At 47.5% G+C, this 17,681-nt stretch overlaps 1 protein-coding gene across 1 annotated transcript in view; it reads right to left on the reverse strand.

Annotated features, from left to right (window-relative positions):
• Nucleotides 1–10,026, reverse strand: part of SNX19 (sorting nexin 19) — a 42,605-nt gene extending 32,579 nt beyond the window's left edge. The window contains exons 1-5 of the mRNA XM_062197367.1: nucleotides 7,873–10,026; nucleotides 4,513–4,651; nucleotides 2,813–2,913; nucleotides 2,588–2,707; nucleotides 340–470 (exon numbers count right to left, since the gene is read on the reverse strand). Of these exons, the coding sequence (XP_062053351.1) occupies nucleotides 340–470; nucleotides 2,588–2,707; nucleotides 2,813–2,913; nucleotides 4,513–4,651; nucleotides 7,873–9,561 (2,180 nt within the window). The 5' untranslated portion in view covers nucleotides 9,562–10,026. The remainder of the gene's footprint in view (nucleotides 1–339; nucleotides 471–2,587; nucleotides 2,708–2,812; nucleotides 2,914–4,512; nucleotides 4,652–7,872) is intronic.
• Between the last annotated feature and the right edge of the window lie 7,655 nt (nucleotides 10,027–17,681).

Raw genomic sequence — 17,681 nt, forward strand, 5'->3', positions numbered from 1 at the left:
TTTCCAGAAATCGTGGTAAAAAGAGATAAGCTATAAACCCTAATTATCAGTAGGAAAGAAACCTCCCCATTTCCTAGGAAAATATTCCTATTCTAGAGTTTTCCTTCTAGTCAAGAATCCCCGGTCGGTCAGGTCTCCGGTCTCCATGGAAAGAACAAACACTAGCAGTCCCAGTCTCCCTTGGTGGAGCCCTGAGTGGAGCCTGGGTTCTGGTCTTCCCTAAAACCTGGAATGGATGCCTGACCTGTGCTCTTCTAGGCTTGAGAATGGGGTGCTCTTTGGCTGAGGATTGGGGATCAACCTGAGCAGCAGTCACTGGATGACCGAAGCGTTTCTCACTTGCTAGCCTTCTTGCCTTCCGTCTGGGGCTTGCTTTCAGTCTCGGCCTCACTCAGCTCCTCTGTGGGGCTCTGGGGTTCAGAGCGAGGAAATGCTGTCTTCAAGGTGTCCACAATAGCACTCACCACCATCTGCAGGGGTCAGAAGGGCTGGGTCGGTAAGAGACCTCTAAACATCAGCTCAGTTGTCTCATGATGCTTCACACAACAGGGTGAGTTAAGAAATGACAGCCACATCCATCCCTCTGGCATAGTCTTACCCATCAGGAAAGTCACATGTCAGCTAATGACAACTATCCTCCTGATCCTGTTTGACCACAAAAATCTCTCTCCTCGCAGAATAAGACAAACAAGGACGTGGGAAAAGAAGCCAAAACAAACAGATAAATACCAACCTATGGGTTCTGCATGCTGCGGATGGATTTTATTTTCTAATTTTCTTTTTATAAAAAGGAGTGATTTCTAGTTCCTAAATTGATAATTATTTTATCAAGATGTGCATTTAGTGGAAGCAATATAGGCAGGAGTTCAAGGAGGGAAGGAAGAGTGAAAAAGATAACAACAATAAAAAACTAAACCCCACAGTCTAAGGACACACAGTATAGGGCACACACAACATAAAGATGATCAGAGTAATTCACAGCAGAGTGAAAATATTGGTTTTTCTAGTCAATCCAAACAAAATCACTTAGGTTAAAAGCAAGATATCTGGAATTGATATAAACTTCTGTACTTGGAAAGGTCAAGTAAAACAATCTTCACTAAAGATTAAGAGTCACCTCTGTTTCTCAGAATGAGAAAATGACATAGATACTGCTAAAAAGGAAAATGCACAAACAAAACCATAAAGTATCAAAGAAATGGGAAAAATCATTCACTTTTCCTTTGGAGCATCTTGCTAACTGACACTGCTGGATCAGGGCAGCACCACAACTTCTGTAACACAATCTTGTACTCCTCTACAAGGAACACAGCTAGCACAGGACAGACAAGGCAAAAGCAGTCAATCAGAGTACATGGAAGGGGCCAGTGCTGTGGTGTAATAGGCTAGGCCTCTGCCCGCGGCACTGGCATCCCATATGGGCACTGGTTTGTGTCCCGGCTGCTCCTCTTCTGATCCAGCTCTCTGCTATGGCCTGGGAAAGTGGTAGAAGATGGCTCAAGTCCTTGAGCCCCTGTACCAGTGTGGGAGACCTGGAAGAAGCTCCTGGTTCCTGGCTTTGGATTGGCCCAGCTCCGGCCGTTGTGGCCTTTGGGGAGTGAACCAGCGGATGGCAGATCTTTCTCTTTGTCTCTCCCTCTCTGTAACTCTGCCTCTAAATAAGTAAATAAAATCTTAAAAAAAAAAAAAAAAAAGACTACAGTGAAGAGTAGGGGAGTAAAAATCATGGAAGAAAAAAGAGCATAACAAGAACATAGATAATGTAGCTTAGAAATCACAACTTGTTTTCCAGGCCTCTCATCTGTCTCACCCACTGTTCCATCACCAGCAACCACTACAGTGCCTGTGGCTCAAAACAAGCAACCAGTAAGCAGATGTGGAAAGAATCAAGGGATGGACACATCTCTGTGGAACTCTGGGGATTTACCTAGTTGATCCCTTTCTAGTTTCTCCCACCATTCTACCTAGCAGTGGATTCTCCTTAATACCTTATCACATGAAATTCCATTTTGTTTTATTCCCCTAAACCTAAATCAGAGGGGAGCTTCTCCTCTGCTACCAAGTCAGTGCTCTCCAACCTTCTGATAAACCTCAGGCTTGAGTCCTGGAGACTCTAAGGATGTCATAGCTGACAGGCTCCAATGTGCTATACAAATTCCCACAGGTGCTGAGACACCTTCCTGAAGAAGGTATAATTCTGTCCATACTCTGTTCTCCAGCAGAGAATCACTAAGCCAATCTAAATATAGCGTACTGTCTTGTCTTCGGGCTCTTTCCTGAATGAACAAGACTGGGAATGACCTTTCCTTCCAGAAGAGACTACTCAACCTCAGCCTATCAGTGGAGATACATATCTATCCTTACATGCCTATACTAGAATAGCAGTATCACAAAACTCCCCAGATATGGGTACACGTTTAGAGACATGAGTACTGTTTCCTAAAAGTTGTGATTCATCAAGTTGGTGATCCAGCCAATTTTTAGCCAAAGGGCTTGAGAATTTCAGTTCAGGTTCTGTTGACTTCTGCGTGCGGCCTCCCTCCGTGCCCACCCTTGCTTGTTTTTGAGGCAGTGGCTCTGCTGGTACCTTGTCTATCCTAGAGACCATGAATGGTTTCTTGACAAAGGCAATTCGAGCATCTGTGTTCAGAGCAAGGAACTCCTGTACTTCCTCACTGTTAGCGATCTCAGGAATGGCACAGAGTTGCTGCAAAAGGAAGACACAAGAAGGATTTTGAGTGAGAAACCCCCGTCCCCAGATATGTCTACTTGAGGTTAAAGGAGAGAAAACCCAAAATAGAAGCATGCTGACCTTTAGAAATGATTCCAGAAGGCTCTTACGGGCTTCTACTTTGTCACTATCCATATTTCCAAATGGAAGATCTGGAAAGAGCTTTTTAGGACCCTTCACATCTTCAAAACAACAAAAACAAATTCATTTAACATAGAGAGCTATCCTACATAAAATATACCAAACATACTTTAATATATATACTACTGGAGACACTAAAAAAATCATAGTTCCAAATAAAGCCCAGGGATGATACATACAGCCTGCTGTCATTATTAACATGAAGAGGCCACACACTAGAGTGGTTACAAGTGAGGGCTCCCGAGTCCAAAGGCCCAAGTTTAAATTTTGCCTCCAGTTGTAGCACCTTAGGCAAGCTGCATGATCTTTCTGAAACCCTGTTTCCTTTCTGAAAAAGAGAGACAGTAACAGTGCCCATCTCCTAGACTTTTATGAGGATCAAATGAGCTAACATGTATACAGTGCCTAGAAGAGAACCAGGTCCGTATTTTCAAGCTTGGCTTAATAGTACCTAATGCTATGAAGAAATAAAAATGCATAATTTATATCAAAACTTCTTAAGAAGTTTATCTGGCTGATCAACATTTTTTAAAATCCAAGTGGTTATTTACTGCATTTTCTTATTTTCCCTGTGCCTTTGAGGCATCAAACAGCACACAAAAGAGACTGGTTGCTAAAGGAAAGGAGGTAGCAAGGATTTTGGATAATATTTTCATATTTAAAGGTGTCACTTCTTCAGAATCAGCCCTTAAGGCATCCGGATCTGGCTGAAAAGCCCATGACAGCATTTCAGGCATGGAAAGCCAGGACACTGTGGCAAAAAATGACCTTTCTACATGAAGGATCTCTGAGTGAGATCCAAGTGGAAAGAAGGGGCCATCAGAGAAGGAGGTCCCTTTCTCTGAAGGGAGGAGAGGACTTCCACTTTGCTTACGGCCCTGTCTAAATACTGACGGAGTCTGTGGATTCAAAAGGCTTCCAAAGCCTTGGCAGCTCATGTCAAGAGCCTCAGGTGATCACTGACGTCATAAATAAGAGTGCCCATTGTTAAATCAACAACAGGAGTCACTGTGTACTTACTCTCCACGTAGAACCTCTGTCCTTAATGAGTTGTACTATGAGAATTAACTGTAAAACTTGTCTTCACACAGTAATTTATACTTTGTGTATCTGTGTGGGTGCAAACTGTGGAAATCTTTACTTAGTATAGAGTTGGTGCTCTGTATATAAAATTAATTAAAAATAAATCTTAATGAAGAATGGGATAGGAAAAGAAGTAGGAGGTGGGACGGGAGTGGGGGTGGGAGGGTGGGTATAGGGGGAAGAATCACTATATTCCTAAAGCTGTACCCATGAAATTTGTATTCATTAAATAAAGCTCTCTAAAAAAAAAATAAAAATAAAAGTGTCACTCTCGAATCACTTTAACTCCTCACACTACCTTACTTACTGCTTCTTTTTAAAGCTTAACCTAATTAGGCTCCAGACAAGGCCTTTAACAGCAACTGACAATCTTAAAAACAATGGGATAACTGCTGTCCTAAACTAAAAGCCAAACACACTTGGGGAGCAGAGAATTTCAATGCTGCATTCTCTTCTTCCACCCCTCCACACAACCCAACAGGACACCAAGCTGTCAAGTTCAGGGTGGTTAGATGTGAAAATTAAGCAGGCAGCGCGGGGCCAGGGGAACTACTGACTTTTGATGAACTTCCGTAGATCTGGTTTCTCCTCCAGTCGAGTCTGCAGATTCAAGAATTCCCGGTAGCGGCGGTTTACAGTGTGGTAGGCCAACTGCTGTAGGCCACTGCTGTTCTCACCATTAAGAGCTGTCTCATACTGTTGAATGAATATATTTGTTGGCCAAATCAGTCAGGTTTAGACAATCTTCTACTCCAGTTTAATGACCACAGTTCAATGCCCACACGGTAACAAGAGAGTAGGGATAAAGTGAGGAAATGTTCTTATTCTGTTCCAGAACCTACTATATCTGACTGCTGCCCTAGGTTGTAATGAACAACTCAAACTCCAGGGGTGGCTGAATTAAGGAATGATACATACTTCAAAACATACATGGGGGCCAGCACTTTGGCGTAGCAGGTAAAGCTGCCGTCTGTACTGCCAGCATTCCATATGTGCGCTGATTCGAGCTCCTTCACTTCCAATCCAGCTCTCTGTTATGGCCTGAGAAAGCAGTAGAGGATGGCTCTACTGCACTCACTTGGGAGATCTGGGAGAAGGTCCTGGTTCCTGGCTTTGGACAGACCCAGCTCAAGCCATTGCAGCCATTTGGGGAGTGAACTAGCAGATGGAAGATCTCTCTCTTTCTATGCCTCTGCCCCTGCCTCCCTGTAACTCTGCCTTTCAAATAAGTAAGTAAATCTTATGCGCGCACACACACACACACACACATATATACACATACACAGTGGGTCAAAAAGTCAGAAATGAGTTTCACTGCTCCTTGCTACTACATCCATTAGAAAGCTCCCTCCCCCAGATACTGTCTTTATAAAATTGGCTACAAAACTACTTTTCAAATCCCACAGTACGTATCAGATGATACTGCCTATTTCACCCCTAAAATTATAGGACTGGACATTTATATAAGAGAAAAACCATTTAGCCATTATACTCGACTGGTGATTCTACAAGTTGGGAGAACAAATAAACCCAGCCAGCAGATGAATAAAAGAAAACTTCTATGTTTGGGATGGATTAAAAGGGCACATGCTTTTGTTTTTGTTTTGCTTTGAGCAGATTAATCTTCCTAATTGTTCTCAGAATTAAACCGATTTTTTTTTCCCCACTAAGTACGTATCATCCATATACTGTAAAGGGTCAAAACTTGCTATGTTCTTAGCTTGGAGGCCTAGTGGTGGGAAAAGATGATTGGTGCTACAGGCTACCCAGAGAGTGGACACCTTGCACAGCATGAAACTACAGCTCAGTGTAGGGGAAGACGTTTTGATAGAATAGTTAATACAATCAAGTCTTGTGGGAGAACTACACACACACACACACACACTCTCACACTCCTTCTCATTAGCAGTAATGAATGCTATTGCTCAGGTATTATCCTAAGGGTAAGCGATGGACAAAAAGTGTTTCCTTGCTGGTGGGACTCAAGGCTGGTGTTTCCCAGTTTTCTTTTTTTTTTATTTTTTGACAGGCAGAGTGGACAGTGAGAGAGAGAGAGAGACAGAGAGAAAGGTCTTCCTTTTGCCGTTGGTTCACCCTCCAATGGCCGCTGTACCGTGCTGATCCAAAGCCAGGAGCCAGGTGCTTCTCCTGGTCTCCCCTGCGGGTGCAGGGCCCAAGCACTCAGGCCATCCTCCACTGCCTTTCCGGGCCACAGCAGAGAGCTGGCCTGGAAGAGGGGCAACCGGGACAGAATCTAGTGCCCCGACTGGGACTAGAACCCAGTGTGCCAGCGCCGCAAGGCGGAGGATTAGTCTGTTGAGCCACGGCGCCGGCCCCCAGTTTTCTTCAGCCAGGACGGAGAGGCGTTCATTCCAGCTGATGTGATCAAGGCAGTACTGAGGAAACCAAGGTAAGAAAGACAGGCAGAATGCAGGATGGGGCTCTCAAGCTTGGAGCTCCTGGGAGTTACGATGTTTTCTGTTTCTCACACACTGCAGCTGTGCAACAGTTTACAGAAGGTCCTTTCCCTCTTAGCTGGATTGGAATTTCACAGGAAAGACTACAGCACCAAGGCTTGGGCCTGGTGGTGGTTTTTGGACTGAATCAGATAAATTTAAAAGGAAAGCAAGTAAAATCCAATGGATAGGGTTCTTGCCCAGGAATTCTTTTCAAACTTCCCTGCTAATTCCTTTCTTTCTTTTAAAAAATAGTAGTTATCTTTTGTGCTTTGTTTTAGGGATGTAGGGTATTTACCTAATATCAAATTCCTTATTCCTGGAGCTATTTAAGCACAGATATGGGAAACACCTGGCAGAGACAACATGAAGAAGGGTGGTTAGATTAGAGCTGCAGTTCCCCTAAAATGGCCTTACAACAGGCTGCCTCCATGTTAGTTGGAGGTTCTAATTAAAAAAATATAGAATTCGCAAGTCCAACCTTGTATATTCTCAAGCAGAACCTCTTTAAATCTGTACATTAAGAAAGCAGGCCACGGCCAGCGCCGTGGCTCAGTAGGATAATCCTCCACCTGCGGCGCCGGCACCCAGGGTTCTATTCCCGGTTGGGGCGCCGGATTCTGTCCCAGTTGCTCCTCTTCCAGTCCAGCTCTCTACTATGGCCCCGGAATGCAGTGGAGGATGGCCCAAGTCCTTGGGCCCTGCACCCGCATGGAAGACCAGGAGAAGTACCTGGCTCCTGTCTTCGGATCAGCGCGGTGTGTCAGCCACAGCACGCCAGCCACAGCGGCCATTGGAGGGTGAACCAACAGCAAAGGAAGACCTTTCTCTCTGTCTCTCTCTCTCTCACTGTCCACTCTGCCTGTCAAAAAAAAAAAAAAAAAAAAAAAGGCAGGCCAGGAGCAGTGCTGAGGTGTACAACACCACTGTTGTGTAAAGCCACTGTTTACAATGCCAGCATTCCCCACTGGAGTACCTGTTCCAGCCCGACTCCTCTGATTCCAATCCAATTTCTTGCTAATGTGCTTGGGAAGGCAGTGGGTGATGGCTCAAGTGCTAGGCCCCTGCCATCTATGTAGGAGGCCCAGATGGGAGCTCCTGGCTTAAGCCTGGTCCAGTCTTGGCTGTGGTGGCCACTAGGGGAGTGCACCAGTGGATGGAAAATTCTTAAAAAAAAAAAATTAAAAAGCAGCCCAAATAATTTTGACTACAAATTTGGAAACTACTGAAAATATAGCCTACAATCTTCTAACAATCCTGAGATTCTAGGATTGCTTGCATGATTGTGAAAAGGGCCCGTTCTGTCTTACAGTTTCAGAACATTCAAGCAAGACATTTGTTGAGTTAAACACAGCAGTTTAGAGTTGTCTCAACCCCCCACCACTCCCAGACACCAGCTTTACTAACTGCTTTCTGAACCTATTCCCGGCCAGAACGGGTGCCCACAGCGTTGGTTGTTACCTTCACAGTGTAGAGCGTGTATGGGTGGAAGCCGGTGCCACTGTGCTCTCGAGCCGTAATGGTGCCACTAATTCGAAGGTTCTGGATAACGACGGGGCCATCTGGACTGCTGAGAGGCTCAAAGCTGAACGTGGCTGAGCTGAGAGGACCGGGTGGAGAGCAGGAGAGCGCAACTGGTGGCAGCGCAGGATCAAGAGAGCTCATGCCGTCGGTGAGATCCTTCTCTAGACAGGAGGGTCGGGGGGGACAGGTCTTTTCCTGTTCCTCCCCAAAAGCTGTGAGGGAGGTGGCATCTCCCTGCTCGGCTTCCTTGTCTGCTGTGTCAATCTGGATCTCTGGGCAAGAGCTCGGCGCGGGGACCAGCAGGCCTGCTTCTGTGTCTGTCCCCGGGCCCTCCTCCGCCTCGGCTCCTTCAACGCCTTCGGACCCCTCGCCATCCTTGGGCTCCAGAACCTGGGATTCCTCTAGGGCATTCAGGGCATCGTGGATCCTCTCCGACAGGAAGTTGCCTGGGGTCATGAGCATGATGGTTTCCTTGCTCAGTTCAGACAGCGGCGATTCCAGCTCTGAGTCTTCACACAGGAACAGGGGGCCTCTAATATCCGGCTGCAGGAAATGAGGCGAGCTGTTTCCCACTTTCCTTTCTTCAAGGATGCCGCTGAAATCTGCCTCCACGGCTTCATGGCCTTCTTCAACCTCTGGGGACGGGCCTGGCTCACTGCAGCTTACGAGCACTGGGACAGCTACTGGAGAAGGGGCTCTCCCTTCCGGCCGGCTCTCTGCCTCAACAATCAGCGGCAGAGATGTGGGCACTGCTGGCTGCTCCGGATCACAGGCTGGGCAGAGTGGCTTAGCCACTTGTGCTGGGTCATTTCTGGCCTTGGAGAAGACAGCCACGAGCACGAGGTGGATCCAGTCAGGGTCGGACAGCTTGCTGACCAGCGGTAAGATTACATTGCAAGTGATGAGTTCCACTACTACGTGGCGTCCAGTCCGCGTCTCCAGGTGTGGCTTGGGCACGAGCCCTTGCAGCAACAAACTCACGATGCCACGGGTGTAGGTGACCTCAGCATTGGGGCTATGCACGGCAGGATGTGGTGCCGTCGCCCGGGAGTAAGCCTCCCAGAGCTGGGAGGGCTCCACTGGACCACTCTGCTTCCTTGCCGTGGCCTCCTTGGCCTGAATGTAGCTCTGCAGGTGACAACCACAGAGGGTCAGAATTCTCTGGGCAAGGGCGCAACTGTCCACCAGGCCCATCCTCCTCCGAAGCTCCCGAACCAACCCTTTCATTGCTGCCTCCATCTCCTCCTCAAAAGCTGGCTCCTGGCTCACCGAACGATACCAGGACAACACAAAATCCCGGATAATCATCTGGATGGTGCAGTTGATCTCCTGTTCCAACTGCCTTTCCGCCTCCGGGCACGGAGGGCAGGTGGCCACTGGGATGAAGCGCTCCAGGTGCAGCTGACCCGAAGCCCCCACGATGGCGCCGGAGCCCAGCCATCCTCCCAGCACCACGAGCAACGCAGACAGAAGGCACAGAAGCCACACGTTGACCAGAAGGTGGATGACCAGGAGCCAGCCGAGCAAGACTCCAAAAGCTATCAGCTTGCGGCTGCTCATCAGATTGAGGCTACCGCTGGACTCGGGTGGCGTCTCCGGGGACCGGGGCGCTGTCTCTGCCTTCATGGCTGCAGGGCCCGCGTTTCCCCAGGTGACAGCCCTCCGTCGATGTTCGATGTTGGGGATGGGGGAGGAGAACTGTGTCCTGGACGCCAGGCGACCCGAGGACCGCGGGCAGCGGTCCGGGCCCTCCAAGTCCTACACTCCCTGCAAAGCGACCGCGGCAGCGCGCCTTCTCCCCTTCGCCACTGCCGACGGAGCCCTCGGGCCGGCCCCCCTCGGCGGAGATGCTGCTTCGGCCAACGCTGCGGGCTTCATAATGGCCCAGGCGGAGTGCCTCCAAGCAGCCTCGGGGCCCGCAGAAACACTTACGCCCGGGTCACACGCCGCCGCCGCCGGGGGGCCGCGCGCCCAGAGGGAGCTCCGGTCGAGCGTGGACTCATTGGGGGTCCTCTCCGCCGGCCTCGCCCGGTAGCCGCCGCCCGCAGCACCTGCAGCTCCGGGCGGCCGGGGCGATGGCGCTCCGCAGCCTGCCTTCCGTCGGGGCTGCCGGCCGGCCGGCCGCCGGCGACAGCTTCCGGGTCGACGTCGGCGGCGGCGAGGCATGCCGGGAGCGCGCCGGCGCGCGCGGAGGAGCGGCGCTGCCCGTCGCCCCCTGGTGGTCAGGCGCGGGCGCGGCCGCCAGAGCGCGCACTGGTGCGGGAAGCTGGGGAGAGGCACCCCAGGGCTGGCCAGAGCTCCCCAGGGTGGCCTTGGGCAGCGCCCCGAGAAGACTCGGACCTCCGGAGGGTTTAAAATGAATTCTAAGTAGGAAATGTTGTGTGCAAAAGGCCCTCGCTGCTTAGCCAAAATCTCAGTAATCCAGTTTATTTTAAACTCTTTGGGGCATATTTCATTTACTGGATTTTTTTTTTTAAGTTTTATTTATTTATTTGAAACTCAGAGTTACACACAGAGAAGGAGAGGCAGAGGCAGAGAGAGAGAGAGAGAGAGGTCTTCCATCTGCTTGTTCACGCCCCAGATGGCCACAAAGGCCGGAGCTGCACCTATAGGAAGCCAGGAGCCAGGAGCTTCTTCCAGGTCTCCCGCGCGGGTGCAGAGGCCCAAGGACTTGGGCCATCTTCCACTGCTTTCCCAGGCCATAGCAGGGAGCTGGATTGGAAGTGGAGCAGCCGGGACTGGAACCAGCGCCCTTACGGGATGCCGGCACTGCAGGTGACAGCTTTACCTACTACGCCACAGCGCCAGCCCTGGCCTGATGGATTTAAAAATTCACCTCGCTTTTGCTGGAGCCTCCTGCTACATCTCAGGAAACTGTAGAATACAAGGCATAAACCATAAAACAGAGGTAAATTCATTCCTTAAATTTTGTGTACTGTATCACAAAGGCAGATTTATGATTTGGGGTTATTTGATGGTGGAATTTCCCTAGAAGTCACATATTTTGGGCACCTGCATTGTTCAAGGGGCAGTAGCGGAGGAATGGAGGGCAACCGTGTGGCTAATGGTGGAGACGAGTTCTAAACTGGGGAAATGGGTTATGTGAACGTCAATGGTTGTCGAATAACCAAAGTCAGTCTGTGATAGTGCAAAGTGCAAAGCCGCCGTACAGACACTCTGGTGGAGGGAGGAGTGCGGTGGGTTTCAACAGGTAAGGGGGTCCTCACAGCTGAGGTAGCTTTTCTGCTACCCACCCACCTCCATTTCTTTTTCTCTCTTCTTCCCCAAATACATAGGAAGAGAAAACATATTGGGATGTGTTTCTGGAAATCCTCTAGTCTGTTCGCTTTATTGCTTATTTATATTGGTTTCGGTGTTTGACATAGCTACCTATAGGAAGAACAAATGTCAGACCGTAGCCCTGACTGCCTGCAGTAGTGTTTGTGTCCATTTGCTGTGAAGCGGTTTCCTTCACTGCCTGGGTCCCAGGGTTGTATCTGCCATGCAGTATCCTCTGTTTTGGCACAGAAAGTACATCATTTGCATAAAGCGACACATGATCACCCATCTTCATCATCCTCCATGCTGTTAGCAGCCTTACTCTCCAGATATTTAAAGAAATCTTCTGGCAAATGCCAATTTAAAAAATTTAAAAATAAAAAACCTGTGCCAACAAGAAGTGTGCTGTGGCCTCTTCCCTTCCTTTCTACTCTTGATAGAAAGATTTTTTTTAATGTAAAATAAACTGTCATCTACATGTGAGTCATAGTTGACGACAAAGTGCTTCTCAAGCAAATAGTGTGACTTAGGATCAGAGCGTTCTAGAAGCAGACTGAGCACACCGTAGAGATCCCATAATGCTGGTCCATGTTTCCATAGCACCTGCCACTTCACTGCTGCTCTATTTTCATGGAAAAGGAGCGCAAGAAGTGAATGCTCTCCCGCTTTGCTCTCCCAAGCCATTCTGTTGCCCTCAGGAGTAGTTAGAGTGACAACGGTGCCCTGGAGAAATGTCCCTGCCAACTTGTTGGGAACTAAACTGGAAATATAAATGATGGAGAGACGTGCTCTGTTGCTGGAGATTTCCCCTTGAAAGTTGGGAGAGAAAGTACTGTGCAGCAGAGTCTGGAGTGTTGAGGGCAGTAAGGAACTGACCTTGTAAGTGGGCTGTGTGCCACCTGACCAGATGGTCCACAGCACAGGGGGAGCCAAGAGCGCCTTCCAGATTCTGAAGTGGATTTGATGAACATGCCAAGGCACTGGGCATTTGGATGGATGTGAGCTACTGCTTAGGGGCCTGGAACAGGCCTCAGACTCCAAACAGATTAATCATAGGGAGGAGGTGAGAGCCAGGACTGAGGCCTGGTGGTGTGTGAGTGTGTCGGGGAAGGCTGGCTCTTTGGCCACACCTGTTACCATCTTTCAAGGTCTTTCTTTCTTACCATTTCTCAAGGCACTGCAGGCTAGAGTGTTGGGGATGACAAGACAGACAAATAAGAAAGCAAATCACCTAAAGAGCTTCTTAGTCTAGTGAAAGCAGAGAGTCACATAAATACATGAAAGTAATTAAATATTATCACACGTTTCATGTGATGGGTTACAGTATTTGCCATAAAAATATTTACAGTAAATTGGGGACACTGGAGGATTGGCAACTTAGAGAAAGTTTACCGTTAAGTTAGGAAGTGAAAAATAAGTCAGTGTATTTTAGGAAAAGATAGGGTGGAGAGAGCAGGGGCCAAGGACGAAGGTCTTTTAGGATTCCCCTGTATATGGCTGACAGGCAGGGATAGTGAGATCAAGGGAAACCATAACAAGAGGCCACACTGGAATCAGTCAATGCCACACTTTATTTGTATCTCAAAAATGGAGGTCAAGATAACTTACTAACAGGGAGGTTCAGCGATGGGACTGGGGGTGGAGAGGAGGAGATGGCATGTGTTCAAAGATCAGTGTTGTTGAAAACTCAAAGTTGATGTTTATTTGGCGAAGCTGAGGATTTAAAACCTGAAATAACCGGTCAAAACCTGAAATAACCGGTCAGTTGCCAGAGTTGGCTATTCCATAATCCTGAGTTTGGCTCCAGGGTTTATGGTTTTCTTACCAGAGTTTATGGTTTTCTTACCGGAGTTTCTTACCGGAGTTGAACAATACAGATTTCTGTGTAGTTTGTCAATTGCATTGATAATACCTGCTAATAGCTAGTAGACTTGATTATTGATTAAAGAGGTTCATTCCATTCCTACACAGGGTGTGATCTGTAGGCAGGCAGAGGAAAATAACGGGATCATTAATCACTCTCCCCACAATGCACTAAGCTCACTTCTTCTTAGGGTACTTGCCCATGGCTGCTGTATCCGTGATCATGGTTGAGGTTCATGGAAAGATCGTGGTACCTGGGAACCAGCTGCAGAGCATCTTGTAAAGGTGCTGTAAGCAGGGACAGCATCCTGGCTGACTGAGGCCTCTGCAGGATTTTAAGTTCACACTGGTGTGGAATCATTGCTGTGGGACATAGAAGAGGGCGTAATGAAGCTCACTGGAAAGAATAAAGAGAGAGCCTAGCTGAGATTAAAGATCAGGCTTCCGTAGAGGCACCAATACAGACTATTGAGTTATTTCTCCTGCGGTGTTCAGTTTCCTCACCAGAGGAGAGAAGCAAGCAGGTGGTTGGTCTGTTGCCACGATGGGAGTTATCAGGAGAGATGGGATACGAGGATACGTGGTTAGGACTTTTAAATCCTAGGAAGAGAGTTGTTAAAACCTAAGATCATGCAGCCCAGATTCCAGGGGAAGACAGGTAAGTCAAGAGAGAGATGATCTGTTGTGAGAACAGGGCCAGGCGTGCTGGGAGAACGGGAGAGAGAATGATCCAGGAGAACCAGTATCTGTTTGAGATAGGTCTACTGTCCCATGGTGTAATGGTTAGCACTCTAGACTCTGAGATGGGTCTACAGACACCTCTGTTAATTTCCCTCTGTTATTCTGCCACCACAAACAGCTCTTACAGCCACACAAATGTATTCTTTAATAGCCCAGAAGTCAGAAATATGAAATGGATTGGCAGGCCTGTGTTTCTTATGGAAGCCCTAAGGGAGAATACAACTCTGTGCCCTTTCAAGCTTCTAGGGCTACCCACATTCTCCAGCTCTTGGCCTTGTCCCTCTGCCCTCTGCCCTCTGCTTCCCTTTTCACATATCTTTCTCCTACTCAGTCCTCCCTGTGTCTCTCTTAAAAAGACCTGGTGAACCCATTGACCCTCCATTATAATCCAGGATTAGCGCCCCCTCTCAAGATCCTTAATTTAATCATGTCTAGAAAATCTCTTTTTGCCAGTTAAGATAATGCATACACAAATTCCCTGGAAGTAAGATGTCAACATCTTTCTTGGTGTGGGGCTTTGTTTGACTGACAGAGACCAAGAATCTAGAGATGCAAAATGTTCTTAGGATGATGATGAAGCCTAAATAGCGAGTTCCTGAAATAGGATGTAGATAATCTAGGGTTGCAGTTAAAAAATGGAGTCTATGTTTTCAGAAGAATGATGGACTTGGATGTGGAAGTGACCAATATTAGGGTTCAGAGAAGGGCAATGATTCTGGGGGTTAATGGATGAAGTAATGAGAAGAGTAAAGTATAGCAGTACCAAAATCAGAGGAGGAAATTTTGCATTCCCCAGACAATGAGTCATCTGAAAGAAGCCTTCGAAAGCTAGGCTACTGCCCAGGGCATCTCCACCGCCTGCCTGAGAAGCGATGATGAGAATAAGCCGCCACCAGAGGGCAGCAGGCAGTGCAGCATCTTTCTGAGAAATTGCATCTCCTTTGTTCCTTCGCTCAGCCATTCTTGTTTCCATCATTCATCTCACAAGGATTTAACTAGGCGTTGTGATTTCAAGATGGACATTCTGTGGTTTCTTAAAGAATTCACAGTCTGATACCAGGACAGACATTGACACAATGTGGAAACTGTATCATAGAAAAGTGTCAAAATATGGGAATGCAGAGAATTAGGGAATGTTGTACAACAAAGTTGACATTTGAGCTAGTCTTGAAGGATAGGTGAAATAGCTCAGGAAGGGGCCAGTGTGGTAGCACAGCAGGCTACGACACTGCTTGAAAAACCAACACCCCTTGTTGGATTGGGAGTTCAAGTTCTGGTTGCTCTGCTTCCAATATACAGCTCCCCTGCTAAAGCAGAGGACAGTGTTCCCAGGTGCTTGAGCCCCAACCACTCACATGGGAGACCAGTGGATGAAAAATATTTCTCTCTCTCTCTCTCTCTCTCTCTTTTTTAAAATATTTATTTATTTACTTGAAAGTCAGAATTGCACACAGAGGGGTAGAGACAGAGAGGTCTTCCATCCGCTGGTTCACTCCCCAGATGGCTGCAATGGCCAGAGCTGTGCCAATCTGAAGCCAGGAACCAGGAGCTTCTTCTGGGTCTCCCACGCGGGTGCAGGGGCCCAAGGACTTGGGCCATATTCTGTTGCTTTCTCAGGCCATAGCACAGAGCTGGATTGGAAGTGCAGCAGCCAGGACTCAAATCAGTGCCCATATGGGATCCGGCACTGCAGGTAGCAGCTTTAACGGCTACACCACGGTGCCGGCCCAAACTCCTATATCCTTTTGCTAGGGCTCATAATGAAATGCCAGAGGCTGGGGAACTTAAGCAACAGAAATTTGTTTCTCGCGGTTCTGGAGGCGGACAGTCCATGATCAAGATACCAGCAGGGCAGGTTCCTCCTGCGGTCTCTCTACATGGCTTGCAGCTGGCGACCTGGGGGCTGTGTCCTCACAGGGTCTTCTTTCTGTGCTAGTGCATCCCTCTGTTTCTGCCTCTTCTTATACAGACAACAGTCACATTGGGTTAAGGTGCACCCACATGGCTGTCAGTTCGAGTCCTGGCTGCTCCACTTCCAGTCCAGCTCCTTGCTAATGGCTTGGGAAAGCAGTAGAAAATGGCCCAAGTGTTTGGGCCCTGTACCCACATGGGAGACCCAGAAGAAGTTCCTGGCTCCTGTCTTTGGCCTGATCCAGCCCTAGCCATTGTGGCCATTTGGAGAGTGCACTAGTGTATGGAAGAATTCTCTATCTCTCATTTTCTGTCTGTAACTCTACCTTTCAAATAAATGAAATAAATCTTATAAAAAAATATAAAATGGAAAATATAAATTTCACAATAATTTCGTTAATAAATAGGATGTCTGAATAAATCTGTACCTATTAGGAAGTTAAATAACATTTTAAAAGTTTGTGTGGGATTGCTATTTTTTTAAGGCAGTTACAGAGAGAGAAAGAGATAGAGAGAGACCTTCCATTTGCTGGTTCACTCCCCACATGGCTGCCAGGACTGGGCCAGGCCAAAGCTGGCAGCCAGGAACTCCATCCAGGTCTCCCACGGTGGTGACAGGGACCCATGAACTTGGGCCATCTTCTGCTGCTTCCCAGGTGCATTAGCCGGGAGCTGGATTGCAAATAGAGCAGCCAGATCTTGAATCAGTGCCCATAAGGGATGCCCCCGTTGCAGGTGGTGGCTTAACCTGCTGCGTCACACACTGGCCTCAGTTAAATAACATTTTAAAAGCTTACTATGAAGAAAAAGTCAGCTGGCTTCTTAAGTCAGTTCCTCCAAACCTATTCCAAATAGAATATCAAAATAAAATAATCTTCAATGAATACTGAAAAGGATAAAAAAGGTACATATTTTTCAAATCATGAGCATGGTATAACCTTGGAATCAAAACTGGATAAGACAAAGAAAGAAAATGTGTAGACTACTCCTCATCAATTTAAATGCACAAATGTCTCAAAGTATTAGTTAACTAAATCCAGTAGTGAATACATTAACAGTCTATTGAGGTTATAAATAATATAATTTACAAATAAAGCACACAATTTAATAAGTTTTGACATATAAAAACACATTTACGTTTTGCATCACAATAAAGATAACTAACATCTCTGTCATCCTCACATGTTTCCTCTTGTTTGTTTAGGATATCCCTGCCCCACTCTTTCAGGAAACCACTGGTTTGCTTCTTGCTACCTTAGAGTCATTTACCCATTCCATAATTTTATATAAATGGAATCTCACACACTACACTTTTTTTGTGTCTGGCTTCTCTCACTTAGCATAATTATTTTGAGGTTCATCCATATTATGGTGTGGATCGATAGTCTACTTCTTTTTTTTTTTTTAATTTTTGACAGGCAGAGTGGACAGTAGAGAGAGACAGAGAGAAAGGTCTTCCTTTTTGCTGTTGGTTCACCCTCCAATGGCCGCCGCGGTAGGCGCGCTGCGGCCGGCGCACCGCGCTGATCCGATGGCAGGAGCCAGGTGCTTCTCCTGGTCTCCCATGGGGTGCAGGGCCCAAGCACTTGGGCCATCCTCCACTGCACTCCCTGGCCACAGCAGAGAGCTGGCCTAGAAGAGGGGCAACCGGGACAGGATCGGTGCCCCGACCGGGACTAGAACCCAGTGTGCCGGTGCCGCAAGGTGGAGGATTAGCCTATTGAGCCGCGGTGCCGGCCGATAGTCTACTTCTTTTTAAAGTTGAGTAGTATTCCACTGTTTGGATATATGGTAACATGTTTATTCTTTCACTGGTTGATAGAAATTGTTATCTTTTTTGGCTATAACAAATAAAAGTGATGTGTGAGCATTTGTGTGCAGGTCTTTGTATGGAGATATTATTTCATTTCTCTTGGGAGAATACCTAGTGTAATGAATGTTTTGTGTGGTGG

The sequence above is a fragment of the Lepus europaeus genome, chromosome 7, assembly GCF_033115175.1.
Source record: "Lepus europaeus isolate LE1 chromosome 7, mLepTim1.pri, whole genome shotgun sequence".
Classification (NCBI taxonomy): Eukaryota; Metazoa; Chordata; class Mammalia; order Lagomorpha; family Leporidae; genus Lepus; species Lepus europaeus.